Source organism: Molothrus aeneus, chromosome 18 (assembly GCF_037042795.1).
Source record: "Molothrus aeneus isolate 106 chromosome 18, BPBGC_Maene_1.0, whole genome shotgun sequence".
NCBI classification, from domain to species: domain Eukaryota; kingdom Metazoa; phylum Chordata; class Aves; order Passeriformes; family Icteridae; genus Molothrus; species Molothrus aeneus.
In genome coordinates, this window is record NC_089663.1 from 6,608,886 (window position 1) to 6,620,966 (window position 12,081).

The following is a 12,081-nucleotide window of genomic DNA, read 5'->3' on the forward strand; positions in this document are numbered from 1 at the left end:
AGGCAGGCAGCGGGAGCAGCGAGCTCCCCGCCTGCCCCGGGGGGAGCGGGGCTGGGGCCAAGCAAAGCGGAAAGGGGGAGGCGCCCCGCTGGGCTGGGCGCGGGGCAGGAGAGGAGGCGGAGGGCACCCCGCGGAGCCGGTGCGGAGGCGGGGGCCGCGCGGAGCGGCGCGGAGCTGGGGGGAAAGCGGGAGCCGGAGCGGAGCCCTGACCGCTTGTTTTTGGAATGATTTCAGCTATCTCCAGCCCCTGGCTCACCCAGCTGTCCCATTTTTGCGATGTTGCAGCTTTCACGGCCAACAGCCTGAGCAGCCTGAACGCCTCCGGGGGGTACCACCTCTCCCCCTCCCCGGGGGACCCGTACGGACAGCATGAGCCGCCGCACTACGAGCCCTGCACGGCTCAGCAGCACCCGCACCCGCCGCCCCAGCCCCAGCACGGCTACCCTTTCGGCGGGGCGGCGGCGGCGGCCGGGACCAACCCGCCGCCCCCAGGCCCCGAGCAGCCCGAGGGCGCCGGTGGAGCCGCTGCGGGGCCGGCCGCAGTCTCGGGCTGCTCTACGGGGGCGGCCGCCGCGGCCAAGGCGCCGGTGAAGAAGAACCCGAAGGTGGCCAACGTGAGCGTCCAACTAGAGATGAAGGCGTTGTGGGACGAGTTCAACCAGCTGGGCACCGAGATGATCGTCACCAAGGCAGGCAGGTCAGTGCGGAGCTCCCGAGCGGCCCCGGCTTTCCAGCCGCTCCCTCCGGACCCGGGCACCCAGGCCAGTCGGGGCGGGAGAATCCGGTGCGAGTGGTTGAATTCGCGGTTTGGGGGGAGATTGAAGCTGCTGCCCAAGGGCGAGTCGCGGAGCGGCCCGGCCCGGCCCGGCGGTCGCCGTCATTTGATCCTTGCGCTTCTCCTGGGGCGAAATCTGCGAGCTCTTGCGGCCCGAAGGCCTCGGTGCTGCGGAAGAACGCGCGGCTGCTGCTGCGGGCTGACGGCGAAGGCGTGCGGAGGACGGCAGGCAGGGCACTGGGTTTCACTCCCGCTTAAAAGGGCGCTGTGCTCCTCCGGGCGCCTTCGGCTGCGACCCCACACGGGACTTTGATCCGTGTTTACGGAGGACGGTGTGTGTGGTGTTCCCGGGGCGGACAGCAACGATACGGGGGAAGGAAAAAAACAACACGCAAACCGTGCAAAACCTGCTAAATACATTCTTAGCACGGGCAGATGTTTTCCTTCCGGCGGAGACGCGAACAGACCCTAATTCTGCACCTTGAAACGCGTTCCAGGACTGTTGTATTTCCCGATTATCGAGTAACGAGCCCGGCTGAACGCGGCTCCTCTCAGCTCTGCTCCGGCCGCCGCGGAGCGGTTCCGGGGCCAGGACCCCGCTCCTGGGCAGGGAACAAAGAAAGCGGCTGATGCGATCGCGTTAGGAACGAGCAAAACATATGGGGGGAAGAGGAGTCCCAATTACAGTTCTTAGTTACTGCATTTAATGGAGATCCCCGGGAAGCGCCGCGGCCGCGGCGGCTCGGGCAGCGCTACGAGGCTTTCCCCGCCAGGCTCCGGCAGAGCTGCGAATTGTCCAGGTTCTGAGTCTTCCCTTGGTTTAAAGCGATTCGGCGGGGGGGAGAAAAGAAAAACAAACAAATTAAGGGATCCCCCGTTGCTTGCTCTCAGTTCGCCCCGGGGCTGACTGCGGCGGGACGGCCGGCCGGGGGAGAGGGTCGGACTCCGCTCCGAACGGTCTGGCAAGAGCTGTGACCGCGGCCGTGCGCTCCCGCTCTCCCGTCAGCGATTTTGAGGGTCCCGAAAGTGCAAAAGAAAAAAAAAGAAAAAAAAGAAAGAAACATACGTACATGTACGCAGTGGCCATTTAAGTTTGGGTGCGTTTTTTTTAATATTAGCAATTTCCTAAAATGAAACAATCACCGTGGTGCCCGGTGCAAAAGCAGCCGGCGCTGCGCTGCGGGACCCGGGCGGAATTTCCCGCAGACGGTGCCTGCCCCGGCGCCGGGTCGCACAGCCCGCTGTCTCCGGCCGCGGCCCCTGAGCCCGGCGCCGGGCTCGGCGTTGCTTTCCTTAGCGGAAAAGGTCGTTCAGGCTCCAGGCGGAGGCTCTCTGCAGACAGGAGTTCTTCGATCTGGCTTTCTTAGCTCTCCAAGAAGAGCGGAAGGATTGCAAATATCCCGTTTCAAAAGGCTTCGGAAATTAACCAATTCGAATTTAATCGGGGGCTTTTCTCCCACCCTTTTCTTCGTTTACTTTATGGCACAGTCGAAACTCCAGACAAGCGAGTAAAAACAGGAGAAAACGAGGTATAACCAGCAGGAAAAGGCTCGGGGAAGGCGCTGCAAAGCCTGTTCTCTTCCAGCACCTCTGGGCTGGCCCTGCTATTTGTCTAGATGGGTCTTATCATCTCAGGTTGTTTGTTTTAAATCTAAGTTTTAGAACAAGAAACACCGGAATTGGAGCTAATGGGGGCTTTTTCATGTTTAAAAATAATAATAACAGAGGGAGCGACTGAAAACGTCCTCCAGAGTTTGCTGAAGCCTTACGGGGAGGGAGACGTAGCTGCCCGATCCCGATGCAGCCCGGCAGTGCTGGGCCCGCTGTGGAAGAGCTGCGGAGCCAGAGGCGCGCTGACCCATCGCCCCTCAGAGGGGGGAAGGGGCACAGAACAACAGGTCCGGCCGTGTGCCCCGAGAACGAGCCGGGGAGGCTCTCTGTGTCCGGGTTTGATCGGGCTGTTTGTTCAGGGGGCCGTGGGGCTTTGGTTTTTCAACGGCTGCAAACACCCTTCCCGAAATATTGCCTATAGGCGCTCGCTTGCTTTGCTATTCTATAAAACAAAACGAAGCCATAAGGAGCCCCGACGCCAGGGCGCTTCATCGGCGTGTGCCGCCGGGGAGCTGCGGGCGAGGCCCTGGTACCCGTGTGTGCAGATGCAGGAGGGAGGACGGGTGGACCGTCCCGGCCCCTTCCCTTAGCCCACCGCCGATCGCATTTGTACTGCAGCCCCCTGAAGGAATCGTACCCTCCCTGAGCGTGGGATCCACGTTTCGGCTTAGCTTTGGGTCCCCGGGGGCCTGCGCGGAGAAGAACCGGGGGAGCAGCCGCGGGGGCTGGCCTGCCCAACTCCAGAGCCCTGGGCTCCTTTCCGCTCCCCCTTTCGTTCCGCAAAGGTGCAGGAGCGGGAGCCCGGCCGGGCTCTTGCAAAGAAGTGGATCCGGGACGGGGTTTTCTGGGACCATCCCCGTTGCCCTCTAGCCCTTGCCCGCCGAGAGGGAGCGTTTGCCCCTCCGGGATGGGAGAGGTCTCCCGCTGGCCTTAGGGGCTGTTGCTGTAACCACTGCTTTCAAACTGACGCAGTTTGGTGGGTACAGGTGGGAACTCAATCACCTCGTGTCGTTTGCTGGAGTTTTTAGATTTGACCCCCCACGGGCTGCCGAGCTTGAGTGCGGGTCTGCAGACAGGGTAATGCCTTGCATTTGCTTCCAGTCAGGTCAGCTAAAATGATGGGGAAACCACGGGGAAAAAATTATTTTCACTTGATCTCCCCATAGCAAAGGCCGAGGATGCTCTTGTTTCCCCTGTCCTCTCCGTTCCACCTTGGTGGAGCATTTCGGGTGCCTGACGTGAACGGTCCCCGAGCCAGTGGGAGAGGCAGGACCCTCCGGCTCACCTTTCAGGATGCTGCTGAGGGCTGGGGAACACGGCAGCCAGTCTCCCCAGGCAGCTTGGGTGTATCTGCCTCTTCTTCTGGCCAGCAGTTTCTGCGAGGGGACTTAGCATCACAACTGGGAGGGTACTGGAGCAGCTGGAGGGGAAGAGACCTGCGCCGACCCCTCGGGGCTCCCAGCTGCTCCTCAGCATAGCACTTCTCTCTCCTCTCTGTGCCAGGCGCATGTTCCCCACCTTCCAGGTGAAGATATTTGGGATGGACCCTATGGCTGACTACATGCTCCTCATGGATTTCGTCCCGGTGGATGACAAGCGATACCGGCAAGTAACAAATCCCTGGCCTGTCTCGCAGTTCTTGGAGCCGTAGGGGCTGGTGGGTCGCTGCCCACCCTCTGCTCCTGACCTCTGGGGGTTCAGGGATGTGCCCCTGGGCATGACACCTGTCAGTGTGAGACAGGGAGGGGACACGGGATGTGACTGACCTGGGGTCTCTTTCACACTCTTGCAACGAGTCTGGGGCCAGGAGCGGCTGCACGGGACTGCAGGGCCCCCTCAGCCTCCGCACCAGGCTCACAGGCAGCCGGGGCCAGACCAGCATGGGCAGAAGGGCAGGTTTCCACAGGGCACAGGGCAGGAGCTGCCTTGTCCTGCCCAGAAAAGCTCTCCTTGTTGTACTGCTACACATCTCCACCGGCAAACACCCTTTGCCACTTAACAAAAATCCCCTCGGTGCTCCTTGAGTGCCGTAGCCCCTCAGCGCATGTCCCGAAGCTGTGCCGTGCCTGCTGGGGAGCTCCCTGGGTGCTTGGGTGAAGAGAGTGGGTTTTGTGCTCTGGAAAGGCACCAGCCACCCAAGCCACAAAACCCTGCCCTTGTTTCCAGTGGCAGAGTAGGAAGGCCTTGGAAACTGTCGACTCACAAGGCAGTGATGCGGTCTGGTTTGGAGCCCCTTTAATTTTAAGACAGTGAAAAGCGCATTATGTATTTAGCTTCAGATCGAGACGCCGAGCAGGCAGCCTGTGTAGGAATCGCAGGGTCCGATATATAAATATTTAGACAGATATCCAAATTCTCAGGGCGTCCTAGAAATGTTTGCTTGTCAAGGGAAGTAGGATATATAACATCCAATTGAGTATATCTTTAAAAAGTAATGTTTCTGCTCAAGTCCAATGGTGTCTAATTCCCCCTGTGCAAACACTGGCTTTTAAAGTAAACACGTGTATAGAAGATTGGTTTCTCTGTTTTAAATGTTACTGTTGAATTTGTACTTTGAAAGAATGAAATGAGACTGCTGAATTCTGAACCTGTTATTAATCTACACACAACTTTCCACTCTTCACTTAAAGCGAGAATATTACTGTATAGAGGGCTTTTTTCCACCTTTTTTTTTAGAGGAACGGGGAGGCTTTTGTGGCTTCTCTCCCAAATCTACATGGGTAGCTATAAATTTCCTCCATCCTGCAGATTTCTCTCACGACAGTTCCATCGCTGACATGATAAAATAGTATATCCCCTCCGCAGCAATTCTGGCTGCGGAAAAGAGCTCGTTCCTCTCGTGGGAAACGGGAGTGATGGAGAGGCGGTGCTTCCCCCTCGGTGGGTCAGGGGGACCGGGCCGGGCCGGGTTCTGCCGGGCGCAGGTGCTGCAGTCGTTGGGAGCAGCGCTGCACGGACGCGGGCGGGAGCCCCCCGGGCCGCGGCTGAGGGTGCCTCTCCCTCCCGCAGGTACGCCTTCCACAGTTCCTCCTGGCTGGTGGCTGGCAAAGCCGACCCCGCCACCCCCGGGAGAGTCCATTACCACCCGGACTCCCCGGCCAAAGGGGCGCAGTGGATGAAGCAGATCGTTTCCTTCGATAAGCTCAAGCTGACCAACAATTTGCTGGATGACAACGGGCATGTAAGTGTTCCCGGGTAAAAATGTCCAACACGGGGCTGCACGGGGTGGGAACTCCCCGCGCTATGATTCCCGTGGGGTGACCCTGCCCGCCCCCTCCCCGCGGGCTCTGCCCCAGCCCCGCGGCTGTCCCGGGCAGTGGAGCCGGCAGGGCCGGGGCTGCGCTCTCCTCTCTCCATGCTCCGCCTGGATCAGTTATTGTCTCCTTGCTCGTTTTATCATTCAGATCATTTTGAACTCCATGCACAGATACCAGCCGCGTTTTCACGTGGTCTACGTGGACCCCCGGAAAGACAGCGAGAAGTACGCGGAGGAGAACTTCAAAACTTTCGTCTTCGAGGAGACGCGCTTCACGGCGGTGACCGCCTACCAGAACCACCGGGTGAGGCAGCAGCGGAGCTCGGGGCAGCAGAAAGCGGGGGTTGGGGTCGCCCCGGAGGTACCATGGGTGCGGGTGCATCCGGTGCTGGCTCAGCCCCTTCGTCCGGCTCCGGGGCTGGAGGCCGGGCTGCGGGTGTCCGGCGGCGGCGGGGATGGCTGGGGGTATTCCCGCCTTCTCCCCATCTGCTAAACCCATTCCGGGCAGCGCTAGGAACCCGATAGCCGGGGAGCTGCGCGGAACTGCATCGGTGTACGCTGAGGAAGCGACGTGGGCTCTAGCCCCATCGCCAGCTTCCCCCCCGCCCGAGGACCTCATTACCTATGTAAAGCCGAGACCGGGGCTAGTGGGGAAACTACAGGCTTCCCGCTGCGAAATGTCACTCACAATTTGTTTGGATAAATCTGCGATTTTACTGCTTTAAGTTCGTAGCGGTCTGTCTCTCCTCAGAATACAATTGTACGTTAAAAACGAAACAAAACGAAACACAACTCCCCCACCCCAATCTAATGCAGATCTCTGGGCAGCAGTTAATCCAATTGCTCCTTTAAATCGCATCAGTGTAATGTAAAGAGCAGGAATCCCAGCAGCGAGTGGAAATACGATTTCATAGCGGGGGCTTTTCAGCGCTGCTCCGAACGGCCCCGCTCCGCGACGATGCCGCGCAGGCCGGGGCTGTGTCCCAGGGCTGTCCCTGAGCAACCGGTGCAAGTGTCACCCTCTGCAGTGGCTCCGAGCAAATCGACCTGAGTTCCCTCTGGGATGCTGCGGTCGGGTCGCACCTCGCCCCGGTGGAGGCGGCGAGGCCAGAAAAAGGCTGTGCCTTTAAGGGGCTCTGGAGTCCCTCCCCGGCTGGCATTTGCCTGATGGCTCCGGACAGCTGCTCTTTCTCTCCTGCTTTCTATCAGTTTGACCTCTAAGGCTGGAACTGTCACTGAGGGGCTTAAAGTTTGTTTTTCAACCCATTCCGGAAACTCACAATCACATACTTTATCCGTGGATTTGCTTAAATATAGAAAATGTCCTGCCTTCTCCTTGGCGAATTAAATAAATACATAAGTATGATTTATCCAGTGATTTGTCTTAACTGCTCCAGTGGTGACCCATATAATGTGGCATTTTCTTACAAGTGCATTTAGTCAGATTTTGCAGCCAACTCAGACTGCCTCTCCCTTCACCTTGAACTCATATTAGGTAGCATGTTAGCCCGCATTTTCTAAGAGGGAAAGCACATGTTTGTGCTCTGTGGCAGAGAACACCCTGGCTCCACCAGCCACCTGGATCCTCTCTGTTACACCAAGTACTGCTGAGTCCCAAAGCCTGCTCAGGAACACACACTGTTTGGCCAGGGAGCCCTGTGTGCTGCTTTGAGACATTTTGCCACTTCTTCTTACAGATCACGCAGTTGAAGATTGCAAGCAACCCTTTTGCCAAGGGATTCAGAGACTGTGACCCTGAGGACTGGTAAGGCTATGCTTTTATTTGTTATGGCAATACCCCACTCACCCTATTTCACAGGTATCTGCCCAGCTTACATTTGCACAAGGGTTTAATGGAGGGGGACACCATATTGGGCCCCATTTGCGAGCTGCAGCTCAGAGAGATAGTACTCAAATTGTTCATTCTGTTGGACCATCAGCTCTGTATCACTTCTCCCCTTCCTCTTCCAGGCCCAGAAATCACAGGCCGGGGCCTCTTCCTCTCATGAGCGCTTTTGCCAGATCCCGGAATCCAGTCTCTTCTCCAGCCCACCAGAATGGGACAGAGAAAGGTGAGAACCCTGAGTGGCCAGGCCAGCGCATCTCCCAGGCCCTGTTGGCCTGCACAGCCCGTGCATGCACGCTTGGGGCCAGCCTTGCTCACTGAGCTGGTGCACAGCCCCATTGCTAATGAGCTTTGTGCTATCGCTTATTTTTTAAAGAAAAATACCTGCTTTTATAGCCTAATTCATTCTTCCTTGGACTACAACATTTGCTGTTGTGTGCTTAAGAAAATTTGCTGCTTTAAAAAACACTGCCCCTTGCCTTAAGTGTCCCATTTTCGACTTTTTAGCAACAAACTCAGCTTTTCAGGCAGAGATGCAGTGCTGGCCACAGGTTCCTTCTTGCATTGCCCTTTTAATGTGCCTCGGCAGTGCATTTAGGGCCAACCCACTCCATTCAGGAGCTGCAGTCAGGTCGAACAGCACCTCTGCCCATTGACTGCTTTTCCATTACCCAGAGCAAACAACTGCAACGACAACCGAAGGCCTTTCTTCCAACGCACACCGGGCCTGCAAAATAAAGGGAAGTCTGTATTTGTTTAGTGTTACACAATTGCAAAAATGTCAGGCGTGTACCAGCTTGTCAGTCAACTCAACTCCATTTATCGCAGTCAGAAGGTCCCGTCCCGCCAGCCCCGTTCCTGCCGCATGCCGCTGCTGCACGCCCCGCTCTTCCCTTCGCGGCCTCTTCCCGGTGTGCGCGGATGCGCTCCCGCGGGCGCGGCCGCACTGACTCTGTTGCCCCCGTAGATGCTGCCGAGAGCCGGCGGGAGTTCGAGCGGGAGGCCGGCGGGACGGCGCTGCACCAGGCCGAGGCCGCGCACCAGCAGCTCATGTCCCGCGTGCTCAGCCCGGCGCTGCCGGGCGGAGGCGGCGGGCTGGTGCCGCTGGCCGGGGCGGGCGGCGGCCGGCCCAGCCCGCCGCACCACGAACTGCGCCTGGAGCCCGCCGCGTCCGAGCCGCTGCACCACCATCCTTACAAGTATCCGCCGGCGGCGGCCGCCGCCTACGACCACTACCTGGGGGCGAAGAGCCGGCCCGCCCCCTATCCCCTCCCCAGCATCCGCGGGCACAGCTACCACCACCATCATCACCACCACATGAACGCGGCGGCTGCAGCGGCGGCGGCCGCCAACATGTACTCGCCGGCCGGAGCGCCCGCCGGCTACGACTACGGGCCCCGGTAACGGGGCACCGGCGGCACGAGAGACACCGCCCTCCCCCTTCCCGCCTTTCCCCCACCGCCCGCCTTACGAGTGAGCTGATTGGCCAGCTTGACCTGATCGACAGCCAGGCAGCCCAATCGCCGGCAGCCGGGCCCCGCCCCGCGCCCCGCCCTGTGGGGGCTGTGAGGGTGGCGGTGCCGGGAGCTCCATCGCGGTGTGACCCGCGGCTGCACTTTGATAAATGAAGCCATATGTCCTTATCTCTCTATTCCCCCGCGCCTCCGTTCGTGCCGGGCACCGAGGACCGTCGGGCGGCTGGGATGCGATGGGAGGACGGTGAGGCGGCAGCAGTGAAGTGACTTGTCCCCTCTCACTCGCCCGCCGGGCCTTCTGATGGAGGTTTGGTGTTGGCGGTGCCCCCGGGGCCTGTACGTGAGCACCGAGCGGGGGCTGTGGGGCCGGCCGTGGGCCGTGTGTTGTCCTGCACTTGTCGGTGTCAGTCTTTCCCAACCCGGGGCACAACGGGGGCTGGTTCACAGGTGGCTCAGGTGGTTCTTTGAGGCGATTCTTGGGGAAGCAGAGTTTAGTTTAAGGGAGTGCCTTGAATCTTCACTGCCAGAACAAATTGCCCACTTCTCCTCCGGCCCTGACCCATTTGTAAGTTTTGGGGTTCACTGGGATGCCTTACCCATAGCAGCATTTTCTGGAGGTGTTGAGAAGGGCCTATGGCCAGAAGCACAGACATGTGCAGCTGTGTTTGTATCTTGTTTTCCCAACAATACCTGCAAAGGTTTAAAAACCAGCCTGGGGGTGGGGGGATATCTGCAGATTTCAGGCTGTGTGTTTCCCCCCTGCTTCCCAGGCAGCCTCACACGGTTCTGCCTTCCTGCATCCTTTCCTGAGCTCTTGAATACTCTCTCATGGAGGTGCCTTTTAAAGGGACTTCAGGTTTTTTTTCTGACTAGTTCACCCCTTATATTTGGCTGACCCAAACTGCAGTAGTTCTAAAGCATCTATTCTGCATTACCTGCTTGCTGCATCTTCCCTCTTAATGCTGGTAAGTACTTTTTCTTTTTCCTTCAGTATCTTCATTCAGTAGTTGTTCCTTACTACTAAAAAGATGGCCCTGCTCATCAGAGTTCTCCAGTGATGTGTTTTGAATAGTTGGCTTGTGTTTTTGTCAGATGCTCACTGAAGGCAGTCCCTTTGTGTTCAGAGAAGGTATTGAGCAGCTCCTCAGCCGTGTTGGTATACAGTATTATGAACACTTTCCTGATTCTTCCACATGACTCCATTAAAAGATGGATGTTATTTCTTTTAAAGTCATCTATTCATCCATGTTTGTGCATTTTCATTATAAACTCTTTAAAACATGTTCTTTCCCTTGTGCAGGTGGCAATGTTAATAGCAATGTTTATTTTGTCTCTGGCAGTGGGCTTTGGGCTTCCAAACCTTTTTAGAAAGGTTTAAGAAGGCATACAGGCTACCATGAATATTTTATGTATTTTTTTCTGTTAAAAATATATCTGGATCCATAAAAAAAGACTTGTGCAAGAAATATGTATTTTATTTGACATTTGCAGTGAATTGTGAGATTCTTAATGTCTGACTAAAGCATAATGTTCTCAGAAAGGTTGATGTAAAATAGCCTTGTGCTTATTATTAGTCAGTGGGAAATGGCTCTCGGATGTGCTCTATTGCTGTTGCTTTGCCGCTGTTATTTCAGAGTTTTCAGTATGATTTGTTATCTGTAAACTGATTAGTGCCAAAGCTTTGGTCAAATGTTTAATGAAGTTGTTATATTTATTATTTCCTTCAAAGATTATACAAACCCATTTTTTTTTCTTGATAGTTGCAGTGTAGGAAAAAAAGTGAAGACAACCAAAGAATCATATCTGCAAAGTGTAGATACATGTAGATATTTGTAGATATATGTAGATAATCTTATTTCATTTCAATTGAAAAGACATTGGACAGTGACATTTATAAATATTTTTCCTCTTCTTTCTTTTCTTCATTTCTTGTTTGATTATTTGTGTATATTTGTCAGCATGTCTGCCCTGAAGTCTAAGCCTCCCCTACAAAATGCAGTTATTTAAATAAGGAGAGTTCTTAGTCTGAGCAAACAGTGGCTCTCCATAGGCGATTGCTCCTTCCCTTCTGTCCCTGGTTGCTGCAGGTGCCCATGGTTGTGGTAATCTATCACAATACACCAGTTTGCAAGGTTGGGATTCCCGGGTGAAAACAGATCTGTTTGTATTGGTAAGCACCTGTTCTCTTTAAGCACACACAGAATGACCCAAGGTGCCAGGACTAAACTGTGCCCTTAATGAAAATGGCTCAAGGCTCCTTGACTGTAAGAATTTCAGTTTTATATTTGTTAGAAGAAGAGAAAATCACAGCTTCAAGCTATGGCTGTGGATAGAGGGTCCTCAGGATCAGCAGTCTGTGTTCTGTGCTAAAGAACCACTGCAGAGGTCCTGAGGCTGAATGGAAGGAGAACGTGCAGCTGTGTCAAGCCTACAGTCTGAGCTATGAAAATGGTATTTCTAACAATGCATTTAGTCCCATCAGCATGCAAGGTGCTTAGACATGTTCATATTGAAGCATGTTAGCAATCCAGTTCATGTTGTATTTTAATCCTTAAATCAAGATTCTTCAGGGCTTTGACTGGTGTCCCTCCTTCCATAACAATGTCTCTCTCACTGGATGGGAATATTACAGATATGGGAAACAAAAAGGGTAATTTTTCTATCCCAAGAAAAAATCCACTTCAAATAAACAAAACCCTGCAGATTGACCAGTTTTGAATATCACAGGAAATTTGTAACACTTTAATGTCATATTACCTGTCAGCCTGTTAGTCAGGACATATCACGTATAGGCCATGCATTGTCTGTGTATTGTAGATTGATTTGATGAATGACTTTGTATGATTTGATTACACGTCTGGTTAAACTTCACTGAGCCCACACTGTCACCAAGGGCCATGGCACACGCTAGGAAAGAAGGCAGCTGCATTTCCAGGCAATACTTGCACTTGTGGGTACCTCAGGTCACACAAAGCACTTACACATGAAGTGTCTTTAAAAGCTGTTGTAAAACAGGCCCCAGTGTTACAAGCATCCTTTGTATTTTCCAAATAGGGCTAGAGAACAAATTAGCCATCTAGCTCATTTTCAAGGGCTGCAGGCTGAGTTCAGTGGTTGC

General features: G+C 55.1%; 1 protein-coding gene across 1 annotated transcript; it reads left to right on the top strand.

Moving 5' to 3' along the window:
- Positions 1-224: 224 nt before the first annotated feature.
- Positions 225-8,892, top strand: TBX1 (T-box transcription factor 1). The gene is made up of 7 exons (XM_066562309.1): positions 225-697; positions 3,890-3,991; positions 5,396-5,567; positions 5,791-5,946; positions 7,340-7,407; positions 7,614-7,714; positions 8,456-8,892. The coding sequence occupies exons 1-7, from the start codon at positions 225-227 to the stop codon at positions 8,890-8,892; spliced, it is 1,509 nt and encodes a 502-aa protein (XP_066418406.1).
- The last annotated feature ends 3,189 nt before the right edge of the window (positions 8,893-12,081 follow it).